We start from the raw sequence: 23,343 nt of genomic DNA on the forward strand, positions 1-23,343 counted from the left end.
ACACTATGCTGCAGACAAAGGAACTCTGAAAAACTAGGCATGCTTGGAGACAGTTTCAGATCTATCCAATGGCCTATGGTTTTTCCCAAAGGAGTGTTTCCCCCCCCCCCCCCTTCACAGAAACTAATTCTCTATATCTAAGAATCTTTCTTTCATTCTTTCTCTGCTTTCTCTCTGTTCTGTGACCTTTGTATGAGGAACAAACTCTCCTTCCTTCTTTTTCTGTTCTTTATATAATTAATCTAATTACTTATAATTACCAGAGGTACTGATGTTAGATTTTGTAAGTTTTGTTATAACTTTACAACTGATATCTGATGCTGTGATGGTGGGTGAGTAATTAAAGACTTTTAATTCTCTCTAATTCCTGTAAATTATTTCTATATTTTATAAAATTTCATAAGTTGTTTAGAGAATAGCAAATCAAATGCACAGCCTAGTACAGATGCATGGAATCTTGCTACTATTTCGGCTCTATCTGTACAGGGCACTGCTGGAAACAGGGTACTAGGCTACATGGACCACTGGTATGACCCAGTATGGCGATTCTTATTTTTTAATAGATTACAATTTTTTATTGAGCCCCAAGTTTATGGCTTCCCCAAGCTTTCGGAAGGAAATATAAGTCACTTGAAATCACTGTCTAGAACCTACCAAACTTGCAAAACAATTTTTTAAGTATTTAAAAAGCGTATATCTATATCTATTGAAAATAATGGCAACAGCAATGAGAAAGCTTTTTAATTCAATATTTATTTGCAAGGGAATAATTAAGTCCTGTTATTTTCATATACGCTACGCTCTGCCAACTGTTTAAAACTGTAAGAAATGGTCCATATTCTCCCCAAATTTGCCACTGGCATATGACAACTGTACCCATTTCTGCCATGGTGGGAGGAAAGGCTCTGATCCTCCCTTATCAAGTAGCATTTTCCAATCATAGATCTTTTTATCAGAGGGGTGAGAGAACCAGGAAAAAAAAACTGCTGCTACAGTTTATATCTGTGGAGACAGGAAGCATGGATACACATGGCTATTTTTTTTTTTTAATAAGCTGGTGAGACAGATGGATTTGGATGAATTCAGGATGATTTAATATGGTAGATTCCGAATGATATTGGTCAGCTCACTGAAAAGGAGACAAAGGCAAAGCCCAGAATTTCTGATAAATGTGTCTGATATTTGTTTTACAAGCAAAAACTCAGGATAGTCTTGCAGGATACTTCATTTTCACTCTAGACCCAATATTCAGAAAATGCTGAGCTCCTAAATTTATGCTCGCAAGTTAGCCTTCTAAATTTGGGCCCTATTTTCAGCCAAAATTAGAGGTATAACTTTTCAGCTGAAAATTCACTTTCATTTAGGAGCTTAAAAGTTTTGCAATTTGTTTGCCTAGATTTTTGAGCCCAGTTCTGAAAAGCATCGCTAAACTCCTAACTTCATTTCCCCCACTTTTCATGCTCCTAAATTTTTAGTGAAATTATTAGTAAAGGTTTACACATTCATACCTAGTACATTTTCAAAGAGGCCAACTTCAATGCATAACTCTCAAAGTTAGGAATATAAAGTTTATCTACAATTTGTTTTCAAAATTACACTTTTTTCACCAAATTCATTCATATTTTCCAGTTGAAGATTTGGAAAAAAAATAGTTCACGTACTCATGTTATCTAAAATAGATTATTGTAATGTGTTATATCTGAGTTTGTGAAAAAAAAATCATTATCGAGACTACAGCTCGTGCAGAACACAGGGCCATTTCTTTTAAATTTTTATATGGCTGTTCTCCCTCTTACCTGGTTTCAGTCTTACATTTACATCCCAGGTCTTGCCTCACTTGCTCTTATCATTTGAGTAAGTTAGTTGTTCAGATACATTGCACCTCTAACCTCTGGATTTGTTACCCTCAAGTCCGAGACTTGAACTGGATTATATGAAGTTTCATAAATCGCTGAAAACTTGGCTGTTTAAAAAGACCTTGGTTGATTACAGTTTTTTTTCCTATTCTACACATTTTGACTATTTTAATTGTTATAAATTTTTGGTCAGTTATCTTTACCTGTAAACTGTATAGAACTATGTATTATGATGATCATTATTATTAAAGTATATATAAAGCATATATAAAGTATAGCATGGTACAGAGGTGCTGTCAGCATGAAAACACAAGAAAAGCAATGGAGAGTCAGACTGAAAGTCAATCATGCCCAGTATCCTGATTCCAAAAGTGGTCAGTCCAGGTCACAAGTACCCAACAAATGCCGAAAAGTAGATTAATTTCTCATAGCACCAAAAATGTACTAGTGTCCGCAATGAACTCATTCAAATAAGCAATTGCAACTGGTAACAACATACTCCTCCTACAATTCGACATGTCCAGCGCCTTCGACATGGTTAATCATGGAATACTGTTACACATACTAGAATACTACGGAGTAGGAGGCACAGTTCTCAAATGGCTCAAAGGATTCCTGACCACAAGAGCTTACCAAGTAACAACGAACATGGACATATCACCTCCATGGATACCTGAATGTGGAGTTCCCAAAGGATCCCCCCTCTCACCAACTCTCTTCAACCTAATGATGATACCTTTAGCAAGACTTCTAGTCAACAACAACCTCAAGCCCTACATATATGCAGACGATGTCACGATTTATATCCCTTTCAAACATGATCTAAACAAAATCACCAATGAAATCAACCAAAGTCTCCAGATCATGCATTCCTGGGCAGATGCATTCCAGCTAAAACTCAACGCAGAAAAAACACAATGTCTTGTACTCACTTCCCAACACAACACAAACAACTACTCCACCATAACCACACCATACTGTTCTCTTCCCATCTCACAAAATCTGAAAATCCTTGAAGTTACCATTGATCAAAACCTCACACTCAATACCCACGTAAAGAATACGACGAAAAAGATGTTTCACGCCATGTGGAAACTCAAAAGAGTAAAACCTTTCTTCCCGAGAGACATCTTCCATACCCTGGTACAGTCTATAGTAATAAGTCATCTAGATACTGCAATGCACTATATGCTGGCTGCAAAGAACAGACCATCAAAAAACTCCAAACAGCCCAGAACACCGCAGCCAGATTCATATTTGGAAAAACTAAATATGAAAGCGCAAAGCCCTTAAGAGTGAAACTGCACTGGCTCCCACTCAAGGAACGTATTGCATTCAAGATCTGCACGGTTGTACATAAAATAATCCACGCAGACGCCCCAATCTACATGCTGAACCTCGTGGACCTGCCCCCCAGAAATGCCATAAGATCAGCCCGTAAATTTCTCAATCTACACTTCCCCAGCTGTAAAGGACTAAAATACAAGCTGATACATACCACCACCTTCTCTTACCTGAGCACGCAGTTACGGAATGCATTACCTACAACTCTGAAAACCACTGACGAAATAACCAACTTTTGCAAATCTCTGAAGACACATCTCTTCAACAAGGCCTACAAAGAGAACCCATAGCCTTACAAAACTACCTCACCAACTCATCCAGTTATTAAAGCTCACAGTCTATACTATCCTGCCTAACACCTTCCTTCTCTCTTCTCTTATTCAATCTTTGTACAATAACTGTATTTGATTTCCTGTAATGACTTTGTCATAACAAAACTCTGTAAGCCACACTGAGCCTGCGAATGGGTGGGAAAATGTGGGATACAAATGCAATAAATAAATAAATAGCTCCTTTCAAGGGATGAGTGATGGCTCTCACCAGTCTACTTGGTTAATAATTTTTTATAGACCTTTTCCTTCAATTATTATTCCAAGGAAAAGTTATGTCTTACCTGAAAATTTTCCAAATGCTTCTCTGATGGTTGATGTATGCTACTGCCATTACATTGTCTGACAATCTCTGGACTGAGTGTCCCCAGAGAAAGGGCTAGAAGGTCAAGAGGTCAAGGCATGCTGCCCTGAGCTCCAGGTGATTGATAGGCCAACTGGACTCTATGCTAGACCAAAGACCCTAGGCACTGTGATGGAGAAACTGGACACCCCAACTGGTCAAGCTCGCATCCGTCATCACCACCAACCAAGACAGGGTAGTTAAGAGCATCCCCCTTGTACAAAAGTGAGCATCTGCAGCCACCAATTCATAATGCGCCTTACCCAAGGAGGCCACTGGAGACAACAATTATAGTTATGAGACACCAGGGACCAACGAGAAAGGCATGCCTGCAGAAGAGAGCATATATGGGCCCTCACCCACGGCATCACCCCCCAGAGTGGCTGCCATGGCGCCCAGGATCTGCAAGTAATCCCAAATCCCACAATTAACCAAAAACGAGTTTTGATTCAATGTGGCTTACATTTAACAGTTGCTAGAGATTACATTAATTCAATACCTTTAAAGGTTATATGATGATTTGTTTTACAGTAGTTGGCAAGATAACTATTAGTGCGTATGGAATACTCATTTGATTTCTTGAGATGGTATGTCTTAGTTCCTTTCTTAAATGAAAAGTTGTGTTCTAGTTAGAGGTTGTGTTATGTACCGTTGTTCCAGAATGATTAGTGCATATTTTACTCATAGAATTTTCTGAAGAGGTAGGTCTTTAGGTCTTTTCTGAACTGGAGGTAGCTCAAGATGCTTCTTATGACTATGGGAATTGAGTTCCACCATTTTAAGCCCAGGTAGCTAAATCCCACCATGTAGGTAGACTTGCATAGTATGTTTTTGCAGTTGGGCAGGTGAAGTAGTAGGTAACCTCGAGTTCTTGGTTTGTATTTCTTGGTGATAGTTTACTACTACTATAAATCACTTCTATAGCGCTACCAGTCGTACGCAGCGCTTTACAATTGAACATGAAGAAAGACAGTCCCTGCTCTAAAGAGCTTACAATCTAAATCAGGACAGACAGACAGGATCAATAAGGATAAGGGAAGGACAGACAGAAGGACACAAGGATAAGATAAAAGTGACAAGTCAGGAGTCGAAAGCAGCATCAAACAGGTAGGCCTTTAGCCCGGATTTGAAGGCAGCCAGGGATGGAGCTAGACGTAATGGCTCAGGAAGCCTATTCCTGGCATAAGGTGCGGCAAGATAGAAGGAGCGGAGTCTGGAGTTAGCGATGGAGGAGAAGGGTGCAACTAGGAGAGATTTGCCTAGTGAACGGAGTTCTAGGGAAGGAGCGTAGGGAGAGATGAGGGTGGAGAGGTAGTGAGGGGCTGCAGAGTGAATGCACTTATAGGTCAATAAGAGGAGCTTGAATTGTTGTCACGTCTGTGGCCGTGACCACCCTCAGCCTTACCTTCTTTCTGGGGGTCAGCAGCTCTGCTGGCTTCTGTGTTTGTGTTGGTCTTGTCTCTAGTCTCTGGGCTGATTACTTCACTAGACCTCACCTGTGTGGGCTATGCCTCTCTAGGGAGCCAGCATCTAAGATGGCTGCCACCGGCTCTGTGCCAGCTTCCAAGATGGCTCCTGCTTGTCTTTCCTGTGGGCTCACCTCCTACGTGTGTCAAGCCTTGCTTTGGGGTCTGTGTACTTCCTGCTTCTGCCCTGCTGCTGGTGACTCATCAGTGAGAGCCTTCATAAGGAAAGTGCTGTGCTTGCAGTCAGTGCCTTTGCATAAGTGTTATGCTCTTAGGCCAGGTCAGGTTAGTAAGTGTCTGCTGCACTTAGCCTTTCTCTGGGTTCCAGCCCAGCTTCACTCTGTGTCTGTTGTCTTCCTGTGGGGGGTTCCTCCCTGCCACTGTGTGTCTGTGGACTGCGGGTCCTTCCTGGCTTACCCTGTGTTTGGGGTGAAGCCTCTGTAACTGGCTTACCCTGTGTTTGGGGTGAAGCCTCTGTTCCGGCTTATCCTGTGTTTGGGGTGAAGCCTCTGTCCGTGTTTACTCTGTCTGTTCTCCTGTCTGCCCAAAGTCCCTGGGCCTGATATTCCTGGTTACTCTGTTTGCTCTGCTGCCAGCCCAAGACCCCTGGCCTGTTCTTCCTGGTTTACTCTCTTTACCCTAAGTCCTGCCTTGCCTAGCCTGTGTGCCCACCCTGCTTGTATATCCTGAGTGTATATCCTGAATCCTGTATCTGTCTAGCTAGTGTGTATTTCCTGGGTGGTTATTCCTGTATCCTGTCTCCACCTAGCTAGAGGGTTTACCCTGTGGGTATTCCCGGATCCCCGTTCTGCCTAGTGTGTATGCTGCCCTAGTCCTTGCTCTTGCTAGGCTTCTGTACGCCTTGTGTTCCTTGGTCTGTCTTCTGGGTCTTGCTAGTGGCTGTGCAGCAGCACACTGTCTGTGTTTAGTTCCTAGTCTGGTCTCCCTCATGTATCCCAGACCCAGGGGTGGTCCTCTGGATCTTCAGTTCCTGCCTTATCCTGCAAGTCCTGCCGGCCACCTGCACTTCGGAGCTCAACTCCGGAGGAACGGTGGCTAAGTGCAGGTGAAGCTGTTCATGTTTCGTCTGTTCTAGTTGCCTGCCTTGTACTACTCCAGTCCAGAGTTCCAGTACTGCTCTTCTGTGTTTCCAGTCCCGAGGTGGTCTTGCCTGCCGCTGCCGCTCCTCGGCAGTGGCCCAAGGGTTCACGAACACCAGTCCTGCCTCGAGGACCTGACAGAATGCCAAGGCCCTCGAGAACGCAACAATTGTATACGGAAACGGATAAGAAGCCAGTGAAGCGATTTCAGGAGAGGGCTGATATGGGCATAACGACTTTGGTGAAATATTAGTCGTGCAGCAGAGTTTTGAACAGATTGAAGAGGAGAGAGATGGCTGAGCGGAAGACCTGTGAGAAGCAAGTTGCAGTAGTCTAATCGAGAGGTGATGACAGTGTGGATGAGGGTTCTGATAGCGTGTTCAGAAAGGAAAGGGTGATGTTATAAAGGAAGAAACGACGGGTTTTAGCAATCAGTTGAATATGGGCAGAGAAGGAGAGGGAGGAGTCGAAGATGACCCCAAGGTTGCGAGCAGACGAGACAGGAAGAATGAGCATGTTGTCAACAGAAATAGAGAATGGGGGAATGGGAGAGGTTGGCTTAGGAGGGAAGATAAGGTGTTCAGTTTTGGACATATTGAGTTTCAGGTGGCGGTGAAACATCCATGCAGCAATGTCAGAGAGGCAGGCAGATACCTTGGATTGGATTTCTGCCGAGATTACTGGTGTGGAGAGATAGATCTGGGAGTCATCAGCGTAAAGGTGCTACTGAAAGCCGTGTGATGAGATCAAAGCACCAAGGGAGGAGGTATAGATGGAGAAAAGGAGAGGTCCTAGAACAGATCCTTGAGGTACACCCACTGACAGCGGGATAGAGGAAGAGGAGGAACCACCAGAGTATACACTAAAAGTACGCTGTGAGAGATAAGAAGAGAACCAGGAGAGAGTAGAATTCCGAAATCCAAGTGAGGACAGTGTGTCAAGGAGTAGGCTGTGATCAACAGTATCAAAAGCAGCAGAAAGATCGAGAAGGAGGAGGATAGAATAGAGCCCTTTGGATTTAGCCAGGAATAGATCATTGGAGACTTTAGTAAGTACTGTTTCCGTTGAATGAAGGGGACAAAAGCCAGATTGGAGCGGATCAAGAATAGGTTGAGAAGAAAGAAAGTTGAGGCAGTGAAGGTGGACAGCACGTTCTAGTAACTTGGATAAGAAAGGAAGGAGGGAGATGGGGGCGATAGTTGAAAGGAGAGGTAGGATCCAGAGATGGTTTTTTGAGGAGGGGGGTGACTACAGCATGCTTAAAGGCATCAGGGACAGTCGCAGTGGAAAGTGACAGATTGAGGATATGACAGATGAAAGGGGTGACAGCAGGAGAGATAGTGTTGAGTAGGTGAGTGGGAATAGGGAATGATGTGCTGGCAAGGAAGAAAAGGGATGAGATGAGGGAAGGGGATGGGTCCTTGCATCACCAGGTTTACCCTCAAACTGGCTTGCCAACTAGCCAAGTACCCCTAGGCTCAACTGTACCAGGGAACCCAGAACAGGAGCAGGCATACAGAAGAAACCAGAAAGTGCTGGGAGACTGTCCACCACCTGCTAGAGATACAAGAATACTGGCTAACGATTGTCTTATATGTAACAGATCTCAGCATTTATTCTCTATCTCCACCTGCTTGTAGACAGATATGACCCACACTTTAAGGACTCATCTGTTGCTAAACGCAATGGATATATTCTTACAACAGATTCCACAACTTCATCACGCATTGTGTGAAAAAAAATACTTTCAATGATTTGTTTTCAATCTGCTCGTCATTAGTTTCATAGAGTGCTCTCTTGTTTTAGTGTTTTTTTGAAAGGTTGAAAAACTGTTTCTTGGTTAAACATTCTGCCCCACTCATGATTTTAGAAACCATCATATCCCTCTCAGTCATCTTTTCTCACGGGTGGAGAACTCTACTCTGCTTAGCTTATCATTTTTGTCACCCTTTTCTCTGAACTTTTCCATCCTTTCTAAGAAGGAGCAACCAAAATTGCATACAGTACTCTCAGTGTGCTCATAGCAGGGACCTATGCAGAGGTAAAGTATAATGATATTCTTAGTTTCGCTATCCATTCTGTTTTGGATAATCTCTAACTTTGTTTTTCAGTAGAACACTGGGCTGAAAATTCCAATATACTGTTCACAATGAATATAAGATCTTTTTCTTGGGTGTTGAATCTAAAATCAGAACCCAGAATTCTGTAGAACAAGTAGAAAATGTTGGGTTCTGATTTAGTTGTCACTACCCAAAACCTTAACTAAAATAATTTCACATTGGTAAAATTATTTTTTTATATAAGGTTTTAAGGGGAATGACAGATCACAATTAAATTAGATAAGTATTATGCATATTTTAAATCAAATATGTTCAAATGTAAACAAAGTAAAAAATGATACTAACAGGTTTTTGGCAAAGAAATTAATCACAAGATAGTTTCAAACACATACACTGCTCTGTTTCATCTCAGCCTTTTACTGCATAAAACTTAAACCCTAATAAAAAAACATGCATCTTGAACATACTCTACCACTGTGCAACTCTACTCCATAAAATTCCAGGGTCCGGGCTATATTTATGTAGCAAGACTCTGCTTCAGTCTGCATGAGACCACTGAAATAAAGAGAAAAATTAAGGACAATAAACAACTTTTGAAGAGCCAAGGACTCACAAATGTCTCAGTGGGTTTCTTCATTATTTTTGAGGCAACAATTTTCTCCTACACTTTTTGGGCCTCTATCAGAACTGATGTATCAGGGTGATGGTGCTTTGAGCCTTCATTCTCAACTGCCTGACATTTAACACCTCTTTTAATTCCTCACCCATCCCTCAGTTATTCTCAGTTTCAGTTCTCAGCCAGAAACTACAGTATGCATGCATCCAATTCTGCCCAATAGGTTTTGCCTTTATGTAACAGATGAGACTCCCTACTTCCCTCCCCAAGGGGCTGTAAATGCTACTCAACCAGCCTGTGGTGCAGAAGCAGATTCAGGAATCAAACTTGGGCATCCATCAAGGCACGGAGTGGAGGAGTAGCCTAGTGGTTAGTGCAGCAGACTTTGGTCCTGGGGAACTGGAATCGATTCCCGCTGCAGCTCCTTGTGACTCTGGGTAAAAGTCACTTAACCCTCCGTTGCCCCAGAAATTGCTTTGGATGTGGTTGCAAAAAACTGCACTGATGAGGATCCTTCTAGCTAGCACCTTTAGGTTGGTTTTTTCTTTTTTTGGGGGGGGGGGGGGGGGGTTGGGGGTGTGGATAAAAAAAAAGAGACATAATGGCAGCTGCTCTGTGTTCAGGGCTCCTTGGTTTTTAAAGCCAGGTCAGTACAGGTGTAAGGCAGCTAGTCCAGTTATATGTGATTCCACACTAGCCCTGGTGGACTTAATCCCATCCCACCCCTCTGAAAGTTAACAACTGTGACAACCAGAGGACTGCAGAATAGTGGAGGTTAAAAATAAACAAATAAAACTTTCTGCCACAAGACAACTTTCTACCCAAGACAGACTGTAGGATAACAGTGAAAATACAGAAGAGTCTTGATTATCCAACAAACGAGGCCGACAGGTAGTCAGATAACCAAAAATGTAAGATAATATGGACTCCATTGTATGTCAAAATACTACATGTGATTTCCTTCCTCCATCCACTGCTGCACTCAGTGCAGTTCCCCTCCCGGATCTCCACCAATACCCTGCTAGGATTCGCTCCTGCCCATGCTGGCTCCAATCTCAGTGGCTGTTCCTGCTCCAACCAGGGCTTGTAAGGTAGACCCAAGGTGGGGCCTACAGATGGGTGGGGAGGAGGTTATAATTGTGTTTGGAAGGAACGTTAGATAATCCAGAATGTCAGATAACAGAAGGTTGGATAATTGGGATTCTACTGTAAAAAACTGGGGACGTGTTCAAAAAAGGGAGGATCTCAGTCAGCATTTTACTGTATCCTCCATGACAGTAGACTTAAGACGAGTAATTGTAACTAATAAAAGTAATCTTTAACGGAAAGGGGAAGCTAAAAAAAAAAAAAAACCACAGTAACAACTTCAAAATAATCACAATAGCTGTATTGTTTATGCAGCGATTCTACTTTTCTTACAAAATTATTATTTTGATAAAAGGGGAAGCTTAAAAAAACAAAAACAGCAACAACTTCAAAATAATTACAATACCTGTGTTGTTTATGCAGTGATTCTACTTTGCTTACAAAATCATTATTTTGATCTGGTATAAAGTGACTATTTGACAGATACCCAGGAAGATGTTCAGAACTGTCACAATCTCCAAGTTGAGCTGTTAAAAGAAAAAAAAAAGCACAAAACATTCCCATGAGTTTATATTAATGTAAGCAAAACCTACAACACGTACAGTGCAGAGTATTAAAAATGTTTTAACTTATCTATTTTGATGTAGCTTATGGCTGCCTGAGCTTTCAGTCAAACTGGATACTGCCATGAGCAGAACCAGGCTAGAGGATCAAACCAGTTCGCCTAATGGTGACATCATCGGGCTTCCATGAGATATATTTTTAAGGTAACATTAAGTCATTCCTTTTGCGCTGCATACTTAAGAATATCATATTTTTCACAAATTTAGGAAATAATGCACAAAGGGGCCCATTTACTAAGCCACAGTAAAATTTGCAGTTACCGTGGCTTTACGCGGGATTCTACCACACAGTAGCTGCAAATTTAGAGGTCTTTTTACTAAGACGCGTTAAAAAGTGACCTCAGTAAGGGCTCATGTACTAATTGTGCAGAAATCAGGCCGTGCTACAGTTCCAGGACCTGCCCCTACCCTTCCAGTTGATTTCCAGGAATCCTCTCCCCCCGTGTCATTTCAGGACCCCCCTCTGTAGTTTCAGGACCCCCCCCCTTTGTGTCGGTCATGACCCCCCCTCCGTCCCCTGTCGTTTCAGGACCCCCCTCCCCACCTCCTGCACGTTTTTACCTCCCGCACGCTTCACACAGCCTCTTCTTTTGCTTCTGTTTCAGCTGTTCCTGTGGTCCGACCACACGAACAGCCGAAACAGAAGCGAAGGACCCCCCTTCCCCCACCCCCGTGTCATTCATGACCCCCCTTCCCGCCCCTGTCTTTTCAGGACCCCCCCTCCCCACCTCCTGCACGTTTTTACCTCCTGCACTGTAGCGACGCCGCTTCACACAGCCTCTTCTTTCTCTTCTGTTTCAGCCGGTCATGTGGTCCCGCCCTCAAGGGTGGGACCACAAGAACAGCAGAAACAGAAGCGATAGAAGAGGCTGTGTGATGCGGATGACGTCACTGATCTACTGCCAGAATCAGACCACGGAGCCACGGTCCCAGGCAGAGACCGAACATTGGAGGTGAGAATTATTATATAGGACTAGCTCAGTGTACGTTTCATGCATAATTTTGTGCGCCTGCCAAAGGCTGGTGTAAATGTTAGCAAGAAAATGCAGGTATACTATAACACCACACCTAAATTCCGGGAATGCCCCTGACCTGCCCATGTATATGCATACTTTTGAAAATTCAAGTGTATGCACATAGTTCCAAACTCTGCCCCTTAGAACACCTTAACAGCAGGTAAATAAGCATAAAAGGATATCACTCACATATTTTTCACTGGTATATAGAGCAGGCAGTTTTATAAAACTACCCATTCTTGTGAGTGAAGACAGTTTTATAAAACTACTCATTCTTGTGAGTGAAGGCAGTTTTATAAAACTACTCATTCTTGTGAGTGAAGAACTACTTTACCCACGGAATGGTTTTCAAAATTATCCTTCCACTGCAAATGGGTGCAAAATACCAGTATTTTAACATGGACTGCAGAAGAGAATTCGCACAATCTAGCTTGCAAATGTTTTATTAGCATAAACACAGCACTTTTGTGACATTCATAATTGTATGATAAATCATGCTATTTACATTGTTCTTATCCAGACCCTACACTGAACCCTCCTCCTTCGAACACCATTGCTACCTGTTTAGAAGTTAAATAAATGGACAGAAGTATACCCAGCTCTATTAATAATCATCAATATTTTTAGATACTGTCAATAACCATTAGCTCGTGACTGTATACAAAGGAAGAGCCAAGACTCCTTTTCAAAGGTACAAAATTATACAATGCTAAAACTAATACATTATCCAAAAAAACAAAACAAAAACTCAATTATAAACTTAGAGCATAAGCCCTCTAGAGCAGAGATCTATCAAGAATATCTCAATTTTAATTCAACCCCCAAAAGTTGTTTGTGACTTGGTACTGGTGTACAGGGTACAGCTTTAGCTTTAGGTCTACTCCATTTTCACTGGAAAAAGTGCTTTCACAGAACTGTTTAAAGGCCCTGCTTCTTTCCTTCCTCTAGTTTTATATTATGACCCTGTTATACAGAAAAGAGGTAACTCGATAAGGAGTCACCTCGTTAGGCAGCCAGTACCCGTGTGAATTCCAGTATTCTAGTCATTTACACATAGGTGTGTTCACATACACGTGCAAAGAACAAAACTTCTGCCAAGCACTATTCTGCAACAATAATCATGATGTGATACCTGCAAGCTAACCTTCTCCGAAGTAGCCTCCACACTCTGGAATGCACTCCCTGAAAGGCTCTGCTTAACACATGACTATCTCTGCTTCAGGAAGCAGGAGAAAGCTTGGCTTTTCAACCAGGCCTTTAATGGAAGAAGTAACTAATTTGTTAGTCTCACTCACACACACACTCACACATTATTAAAATAAACTTGGGGAAAATCCACTGCTTATTTCTGAGATAAGCAGCATAAAATGTACTGTACTTTTTTGGGATCTTGCCAGATATTTGTGACCTGGATTGGCCACTGTTGGAAACAGATGCTGGGCTTGATGGACCTTTGGTCTGTCCCAGTATGGCAATACTTATGTACTTATATGGGCTGCACATACTGCAGTAGGATATGTTTACCCACTCCTACCATAGCTGGGATAATACTTAACCATCTCTCTGACCTCATGTGCACCGTTCTTTAAATAAGTCAACTTATTTTCGAACTCCTCTTTCTCGCTTACCTATCTAAATGTTCCATCTTTGCTTATATCCTACACTGTCAATTAAAATGTTCTATTACGTATTGTGTTGACATTGTGAGTAGTATACTATGCCATACTTTGTACTGTTATTTGAATATTTTTACTTCTGTAATTGTCTATTGCTCATGTTTGATTTAGTCTTACTGTACACCGCCTTGAGTAATTTCCTTCAAAAAGGCGGTAAATAAATCTTAATAAATAAAAAATAAATAAATATCTTCAATAGTGTGTAGTTTGGAGGTGAGCGTTCACATGGGCGGAGTCTGGGTGAAGTACAGATGGGGCTCACAGATATGAACACATCTCTCAAATCTAGGTACAAGTATTTACACCAGCTGTATGACTGGCATAAGTGCTTACACCTAAACAAATGCACACTAGTTTTCTATAACAGAAAGTGGGCACTAACTTTGGTTTATAGAACAGGCTCCAGACAGGTACCCCTTTATAGCACTGCCCTGAAAATGCTACCTTCGGACACTTTATTAAAACTGTGCTATACATTTGAATACTTCTCTTTTTTCCTGGTCTCCCTCTTTCCATTCACAGAGTACATTTATATCTATCCACATAAGACTTATTCTGCAGCCCATGCACCATTTTGCTAGCCTTTCTCTGAACTGCATTGACGTTTGTTACACGTGGGCTCCAGAAATGAACAGAACACTCAGAATGGCAGCCTACCAGACATCTATAAAGTGTAGCTGTACTTTTCCTTATGTACCTGAATAAACTAGTCAAAGTTTCTCATACTGACTGCCTATCTTCTGCTTATCACAAATGAACCTGAGCCCCCCTTTCTTATTTGGTGGATTTCAGTACCTCTCATTATATATGGGCTTGGATTTTTGCACACCAAAGTGCTAGAATTTTTATTATTGTTAAAAGTGGTTACCAAAACCTTTTCATATTATATATTCTCCTGACGTATCTTCTCAGTTGCAGGTTTACATTTCATCTACTTTTCCTTATAGCCTTTCCACAATGTCACCAATAAAGACAGTGAAAAGGACAAGGCATAACACCAACTCAAATATCAATCCATGGCTCATTCAGGTTGCATTTACTTCATACACTGCTAAAAGAACATACCATCATAGCAGTGTACAATATCAAAATAAATAAAGACATAGGAAAGGAGCTACAAACATTGATAGGACAGTGAGGTCAGTGGTAGAAGTAAGGTCAGGAGAAGAGAGGGGAGGGGGAATAGATTAGGGAGATACACTTCTAGCAGGCCATACACATGAGACTGGAGCCAATTGCACCAAAAGACTAAGGGGCCTTTTCACAAAGGCATGCTGAAAAATGGCCTGCGGTAGTGTGGACGCCTGTTTTGAGTGTAACATCTGTGCCAGACAATAGGGGATCAGATATTGCCAAGTACAGATGGTTGACATGTCTGAAGCGCCTTATGAATTAGTGTCAGGATCTTAAAATGAAAATGCGTACCAACTGGGAGTGTTTCTGTCTTGAGAGAGGTTACATGAATGTACCTCTTCACACCAGTAATTAATTTCACCGCTACATTTTGAATATGTTGAAGTTGAATCAGGTGCCTCTGAGTCAGACCAGCAAACAAGGAGTGGCAGTAGTCCATGTTACTGAGGACTAAGGCATGATTAAGAATATGTAGTGCAAGAGGTTGCAAAAATGGATAGAGAAAACGGATCTGATGAACGCAAAAAAAACCTAGAAATTAAAGCTGAGACATGGAAAGTAAAAGAGAAAGTGGGCTCTAGCATAACTCCTAGGACCAGCAGAGAGTCTAGTACAGAAATTGATATATTAAACAACCAGATGTGAATCTCAGTAGAGAGGAAAAAGTGGTTAGACCATGAGAATATTGCCTATTACCCTATATGCAGTGATCATGGCTCTGAACCACTTCTTACTCCATACATAACTTTTATTCTAATTCAGACTCTCCTACCAGAATCACCTCAGAAGAATTTAAGTTAAGCAAAACTTTTCCTTTGTGAAACCATATGGCCTAGAATCTTGAAATACACTGTTCAAAGCAGACAGTTATTGTACCTAGATTTTCAGAAAGCTTTTGACATACAAAACATGACAGCAGAAAAAAGACCATGAGGCATATTTTCAAAGCAGTTAGCCTTCCAAAGTTCCATAGAAACCTATGGAACTTTGGAAGGCTAAGTGCTTTGAAAACATGCCTCCATATGGCCTATCTAGAGGTGCATAATCAAACGGGGCGCCCACGTTTTCCTGAGGATGTCCTCGCAGGACGTCCCGGCGAAGGGGTGTGGAAACCCGTATTATCGAAACAAGATGGGCGTCCATCTTTCCTTCGGATGATACGGTTGGGGACGCCCAAATCTCAACATTTAGGTCGACCTTTGAGATGGTCGTCCCCGGTTTTCAGCGATAATGGAAACCGAGGACGCCCATCTCAGAAATGACCAAATCCAAGCCCTTTGGTCGTGGGAGCAGCCAACATTTGTAGTGCACTGGTCCCCCTGACATGCCAGGACACCAATCGGGCACCCTAGGGGGCACTGCAGTGGACTTCATAAATTGCTCCCAGGTGCATAGCTCTCTTACCTCGGTGCTTAGCCCCCAACCCTCCCCCCCCCAAAACCCACTTTCCACAACTGTACAACACTACCATAGCCCTTAGGGATGAAGGGGGGCACCTAGATGTGGGTACAGTGGGTTTGTGGTGGGTTTTGAAGGGCTCATATTTACCACCACAAGTTACAAGACGTATGAGGAGAGACTTGCGGACCTGAACATGTATTCCCTGGAGGAAAGGAGGAACAGGGGTGATATGATACAGACGTTCAAATATTTGAAAGGTATTAATCCGCAAACGAACCTTTTCCGGAGATGGGAAGGCGGTAGAACGAGAGAGCATGAAATGAGATTGAAGGGGGGCAGACTCAAGAAGAATGTCAGGAAGTATTTTTTCACGGAGAGGGTGGTGGATGCTTGGAATGCCCTCCCGCGGGAGGTGGTGGAGATGAAAACAGTAACGGAATTCAAACATGCGTGGGATAAACATAAAGGAATCCTGTGCAGAAGGAAGGGATCCTCAGGAGCTTAGCCTAGAATGGGTGGCAGAGCTGGTGGTTGGGAGGCGGGGCTAGTGCTGGGCAGACATATACGATCTGTGCCGGGGCTGGTGGTTGGGAGGCAGGACTACTGCTGGGCAGACTTATACGGTCTGTGCCAGAGCCGGTGGTGGGAGGCAGGGATAGTGCTGGGCAGACTTATACGGTCTGTGCCAGAGCTGGTGGTGCGAGGCGGGACTGGTAGTTGGGAGGCGAGGAGAGTGCTGGGCAGACTTATACAGTCTGTGCCAGAGCTGGTGGTGGGAGGAAGGGTTGGTGGTTGGGAGGCGGGGATAGGGCTGGCTAGACTTATACGGTCTGTGCCCTGAAGAGGACAGTACAAATAAAAAAGTAGCACATATGAATTTATCTTCTTGGGCAGACTGGATGGACCGTGCAGGTATTTTTCTGCCGTCATCTACTATGTTTACTATGTTTAACAGGTGGGGGGGGATGGGCCTGGGTCCACCTGCCTGAAGTGCACTGCAGTACCCACTAAAACTGCTCCAGGGACCTGCATACTGCTGTCATGGAGCTGGGTGTGATATTTGAGGCTGGAAAAAATATTAAAAAAAAAATTTTTTTTTTAGGGTGGGAGGGAGAGTGAGGGGAGGTCATCCCCGATTCCCTCCGGTAGTCATCTGGTCATTTAGAGCACATTTTTGTGGCTTGGTCGTAAAAAAGAAAAGGACCAAGTCAGCCAAGTGTTCATCAGGGACACCCTTCTTTTTTCCCAATACACGCCCCCGCGAACTTTGGTCGTCCCCGCGACGGAAAGCAGTTGAGGACGCCCAAAATTGGCTTTCGATTATGCCGATTTGGGCAACCCTGGGAGAAGGATGCCCATCTCCCGATTTATGTCGAAAGATGAGTGCCCTTCTCTTTCGAAAATAAGCCTGTATGCCTGCCAGTTACGCTAGTGTTTTAGAAAGAAAAGGAGGTACCTTCTTACCCTCAGCACTCTGTTATAAAATTACCTTCAAAAAGCCACCAGATTTGACTTGCTGGAAGAATATCTTAGACAAATCAAACCCAGAAATATTGAATCTCCTGCCTCTCTCCCCCACATATATGTTTGACATTTATTGGTATTCATACATCCAGGTGTATGTGTGCTTCCTCTTCTCCTCTAACAAAACTAACCCCCTTATCCCTGACTTTGCAAATAGAGAGAAAATAATTTTATTTAACTCCGGAGACCTACTCTTCTCTGCTTGCTTTATTACCATTTGAATTTACATTAAAAGGGTTTATCTGGTTTGAAGAGCAATACAAGTACATTGAGATGTACTGTATGCTGTGTGTGTGACCTTGAGAAGGACTGTGATACTTATGGACCAGGAGAAGAATGAGGTGGCCCACTAGGACCATGGCCTAAGCCATATTTTGCCCAATATAGAATCAGCAACAAGAGGTCCTGGCTTGGAGATTGGTTTGTTTGTCTCCCCAATCAAAAGATGTCCTGCTGCACCTGGAGGCAATAATGAGGTAAGTGCTGCATTCCAAACCTCTTCCTCCTCCACCCGTTCCACAGACAGCCCAAACACAGAAGGGGAAAAAATCCCTGGGTATTAACAGATAGGTGAATTGAAGAGGGAAGGGAGAGTGAATGAGAAACAGCCTCGTCATTCTCACATTCCTTCTATTTATTTATTGGGATTTATTAACCTCCTTTATGAAGAGATTCACCCAAGGCAGTGCATAGCAGGTCCAGTTTAACATAATACTTACAATTGTGTTAGCAGCATAATAAAATAAACAAGAATAAACAAATACAATAAATGAGGTAAACTTAAAAACTGTAAATTGAAAACTAATAGAATTACCAAGAAACAGTATCAAAAATATACACATTTAACAGCAGTGGAATTCTTATACCAGAGATATTATACAATGTTAGCATAATACTAATGATACACCTAATAAGGATGTATTAGAACATTCAGCTAACATAGAGGGACCAAGAGTAGATATATGATAGGAACAAGATGCGTGGTACAGAGCCAGCTGAGATAATTTGATGGTTAGCTAAAATCAGGGCAAGTTCTTTGTATAATTAAGCAAGAGATAAGGAACTGATCTAAGTTACAGTATGTTGTAGCAAGCTAGTCCAGGTGCAGAATGGGTGTGTAGTCAGTCACCCTACATATTAAAGGCTTGGGAGAAGAGTCAGGCTTTCACCTGCTTCCTGAAGTAGAGGCAGTCTCGAGTTATATTACAAACAATGGGAGACAGTATGGATCCCTGTGGCACAGTCCAGTGCCCAAGGTAACGATGTGCTGCTATCATGACAGATAGGATTTGAGCCAAGTAAATACTGTGCCACCAATACCTGTTGCTACCAGTCTTATGATCCACGGTGTCGAAGGCTGCTGAGAAATTGAGCAACACTAGTTATTGAGGCAGATCCCCTGTCACGGTTTCTGTGCAGATCATCAAGAAGGGACACAAGAACCATCTCTGTTCCATACCCAGGTCTGAAGCTAGATTGTCACGGGTCTAGCCAATTACTTTCAATTAGCCAGTCGTTTAGTTGACTGCAGACTGTCCATTCTATAAGTTTTTTCAAGAAAGGAATGTTAGAGACTGGTCAATAGTTTTCGAGCTTGACCTGGTCTAGTGAGCTCTTTTTCAGTAGGGGGCGTGCACCATAGCTCTTTTTGGCGTTGTTGGCAGCTGCCCTTCCATAAGAGGAGTTAACAGTGATTAGAACACCGGTCTTGACATGAAGAAGTGCCTGGTTCAAATCCCACTGCTGCTCCTTGTGATCTTGGGCAACTTATTTAACCCTCCATTGAATCAGGTACAAACAAATTGTGAGTCCTCCAAGGACAGGGAAATACCCAGTATACCTGAATGTAACTTACTTGAGCTACTACTTAAAAAGGTGTGAGCAAATCTTAAAAAAAAAAATTTAGTGGCCCCTTCAATGAGGCCTGTGCTCACTTGTTGTATGATGTTCCCACTTCACCAGTCAACTTTCAAACAACTCGAGCTCCAGGGCTGTGCCTAGGGTCTCTGGCGCCCCCCTGCAGACTAGCAGTTGGTGCCCCCCCCCCCCCCCCGGACCTGCCTGGCAATATGCTCCGCATCCGCAAGCGAGGCTCCAAAGTGCGTGGAAGAGCTGGGCGGTGCCAAAGAGCCGATCAAGAGTGGGAAGCTGAAACAGGGGAGGGAGGTGTACACAAAATTCCCTAGGCACTGCACACCTCCCTACAGCATACATAGCCCAGGCCGGGATTGAAGAAGAGTTTGTCATAAGATCATCAGATGGATACCTTCCATGAACCTGAAGGAGAATTGCCAGCTCTAGGCACGAGAGGCAAATCTCTTTCACTGCCATCCTAGAAATACCTTGCACATAAAGAAATTACAAAGTTTCAACTAAGGAAATAGAGCTTTTCACCGCTTCCCCATCTATTCATGGAAATATTGCTAAGCTCTGAAATCAATTGTCACAGATCCAAAATCAGACTCCAAGCAAAACCTGACCTAATTTGCCAAGCCAGTTCTGAATGTGGATGCCGTAATAGAAAATTACTTAAGGGATTTGTTCACTTGTATATTTTTTTTATTCATAAACCCGAACACCCTTCCAATGCAGTATTGTTCCAAAACCAAACAGGACCAGAAATCTCAAACCGCAAGTTACCACATATCATTCAGCAAAGGAATGCATTAATACAGCGAAGCTTTCCTCCCCCCTCCCTCCGGTTTCTTCGGTGCTTTTCCGAGTCGGACAACACAGAGACACCCCAAAGGTTTCTCTGCCTACTTACGCTTCTGCAAAAAGAGACCGGTCCAGTCTTGCATCGCTCAAGTCGTCCAAGGCAAATTAGCAGCTGCTTTCCTTGTGTTTCGGAACGGGTCAGGGAGCTCAGCTCTTTTTCGCGGGTTTCCCTGTGACCTGCTTTTAACCTGGCACGCTGCTAACCACTTGAAGAGCATTTTCCATACGGAGGCTCCAAGGCACGTGCCAAAGAGCCGAGCAGGAAGGCAGCAGCGCATTCGCATAGGCGCTGACGCACCAACGCGGTAAGGTTTTTTTTAATTTTTAAATAGAACTGGACGGCAGGCGCCCCCCTGCGGTGCTTACCCCACTTACCGGGTTGGCACGGCCCTGTCGAGCTCTACACTAATTAGCAAAACCTCTATACTTAGTTTGTGCGTTAATCGTCTGTAATCTTCCTAGAGACTTAAAATTAAGTTAAAGACAGATAATAACAAAAGAAACAACCAACCAGCACAGTTTTAGAATACTACCACTAAGCTCATTTGGAATGATGCCTTCCCAACACAAAGTTTTCCTAAGGTCAAAGTGAAGATTATTTCCTGTTAAAATGGGAAAGGAGTTGAATATTAACCTCTGCACTTACACACTGTTCTCAGTAGCAGAGTAATAAGCTAATAATATAAACATTAGATGGGTACAGTTCTATTTCTACAAAGGCATTCCAGTGATTAAAAAGTTTTAAAAAGTTTTTTGTACTTGCTGTGTTTAAAGAGGATCACGAGATTTGAAGGTATGCTAGTTAATGAACACTGGTATGCTTAAAATTAATTGTGAGGTGTTACCAGTGGCGGCCCTATCATTAGGCCAACTGAGGCAGGGGCCTTAGGCAACACCATGGGGCGGCATCTTGCTCCTTTCTACCCCCCACACCGGCTACAGTTGACTTCTCCCCCATTTCTTCTTCAACTCCCTTCCCTAAGAGTACCATTTTTATTTTGTTTTCCAAAAGTCGGCGGCAGCGATTCCCATATGCCGCCCTGCTACTGGCTTCTTCTCTGTATTGTACCCTGCCTCTGAGGAAACAGGAAGTTACATCAGAGAGAAGCAGGCCGAAGTACAGAGAAGAAGCCAGTAGCAGGGCAGCATATGGGAATCGCTGCCGCTGCCATCAATCTTTGAATAAACAAAAAAGAAGGTACACTCAGGGAAAGGGATTTAGGAAGGAAGTGGGGAAATGCCAGACTACGGCTGGGGGGAAGAGAGAGAGAGAGAGAAATGTTGGGCAGGGGGCCAGGTACGCCATCTCATCCTTGCCTCAGGCACAGATTGTTTTGGGCCGCTCCTGGGTGTTACATTACATATTTGATATACTATATTTCAAAACATAAACAATACAGTTTACAAATAAAATACAAAATTACAAACCAAAGTAAAAAGCTACAAATACAAACATATTAAATAAGACAGGATTTAAAACAAGCCATAGCAAAACACCAGAAAAAATAGGAGACAAGAAAACCGTGGTCTGGACCGCCCAGCAGTTACAAGAATGCTTATTGAACTATCAAGCCTTTAAATACCTCTTATAAAGACCATTCCAAACACAGATCTAAAGGTAGAACATTCTACAATGCTGCAGCTAAATAAGAAAAAGCCACATAAGTGCCTTCTAAGCAAATGTTTGTGGCAGAGAGAACAAGAAATCTCTTGTGAAGAATGTAAAGCTTGACCAGGGGACACAGGAAACAAGATAGGTAAATAAATACAGAAGCAAGCCAGGATGAACTGCTGTGGTGTTGATACTGCATATATTGTCTAACCACACAAGATCTGCGCTAAACTATAAAGGGTGTCCCCTACAGAGCATCTTTTATAAAGTTCTAGCTTAGCGTGGATTAAGCACCTAACTTTGAGTATCATCACTTACACCTGTAAAAACCTGCTATAAATGCTGGCACTCAACTGGGCATGTAACTGATAGTATTCTCTAACATCACGCCTAATTTCTGACAACACCCTTGATCTGCCCATGTTCCTCCCATAACCACTCCCTTTTGAGTTGGGGAAAATCCACTGCTTATTTCTGGGATAAGCAGTATAAAATATATTGAGCTTTTTTAGTATCTTGCCAGGTATTTGTGACCTGGATTGGCCACTGTTGGAAACAGGACGCTGGGTTTGATGGACCTTTGATCTGTTCCAGTGTGGCAATACTTATGTACCACATTAGCAACAATAATTCCTACTGCATTATACAAGTCCTATATGTGGTAAATAGTGTGTGTTATTGCGCATTAATGCAGCAACAGGTTTAGTAAACCTAGTCCATAATAGAAATCCTATATGAATGTATCAATTTAAAAGATCTATTCAGTAAATAAAATATACACTATTAGGCAGAAGAGAATGGAAGGTAAGCCTATTCACCTATTTCACCAATTAAATTTGCTTTAATCTTATATTTAGCAAAATATAGGGCTGACAGTATACAATAAAATCACTTTTATATCAGTACTGAAGAAATTATTAATGCGTATTAATAAACTATGCTGAGTTTGTTATGTTTGTGTTTATTCCTGACTTGTTATACCGCTCTTCACAATGCATCAAGCATAAGTATTTCCTGCAGAAATGTTTTCTATTTGTTAACCACCTTGAACCAGGATTTTCCTGGCTAACAGTATAAAATGCCATGCTAAATTAAATTATATTTTTAAAATCCTATTAGGAGCTGCACCATGTGTAATATCTATAGTGAACAAAGGAGGAGAAGAAAATCCCCCTAGGTTAAAAAAAAATGGAAAAAAAAAAACCCAGCAGAAGTATAAAATGTAGCTGGAAAAAAAAAAGTAAGAAATTTAGCAACTGAAGTGCAAAGTCTCAAAAAGCAGCATGGTTTTGTTTTTCTTTTTGTTTTTTTTTTTTGAGGCATTGCACTTCAGTTGCTATATTTCATACTTATTCTTTCAGCTACATTTTATATGTATTCTGCTGTTTTGTTTTTATCAAAAACACTGTGGTTTATTCATGTTTATTCATGGGGAGCGT

General features: G+C 42.4%; 1 protein-coding gene across 3 annotated transcripts in view; it reads right to left on the bottom strand.

Moving 5' to 3' along the window:
* Window positions 1-23,343, bottom strand: part of PTPN3 (protein tyrosine phosphatase non-receptor type 3) — a 694,116-nt gene that overhangs the window by 272,417 nt on the left and 398,356 nt on the right. For all 3 annotated transcript variants that reach the window (XM_030204676.1, XM_030204692.1, XM_030204685.1), the window contains exons 8-9: window positions 10,607-10,727; window positions 8,966-9,053 (exon numbers count right to left, since the gene is read on the bottom strand). In XM_030204676.1, the coding sequence (XP_030060536.1) occupies window positions 8,966-9,053; window positions 10,607-10,727 (209 nt within the window). The remainder of the gene's footprint in view (window positions 1-8,965; window positions 9,054-10,606; window positions 10,728-23,343) is intronic.

The sequence above is a fragment of the Microcaecilia unicolor genome, chromosome 1 (assembly GCF_901765095.1).
Source record: "Microcaecilia unicolor chromosome 1, aMicUni1.1, whole genome shotgun sequence".
In the NCBI taxonomy this organism is placed as follows: domain Eukaryota; kingdom Metazoa; phylum Chordata; class Amphibia; order Gymnophiona; family Siphonopidae; genus Microcaecilia; species Microcaecilia unicolor.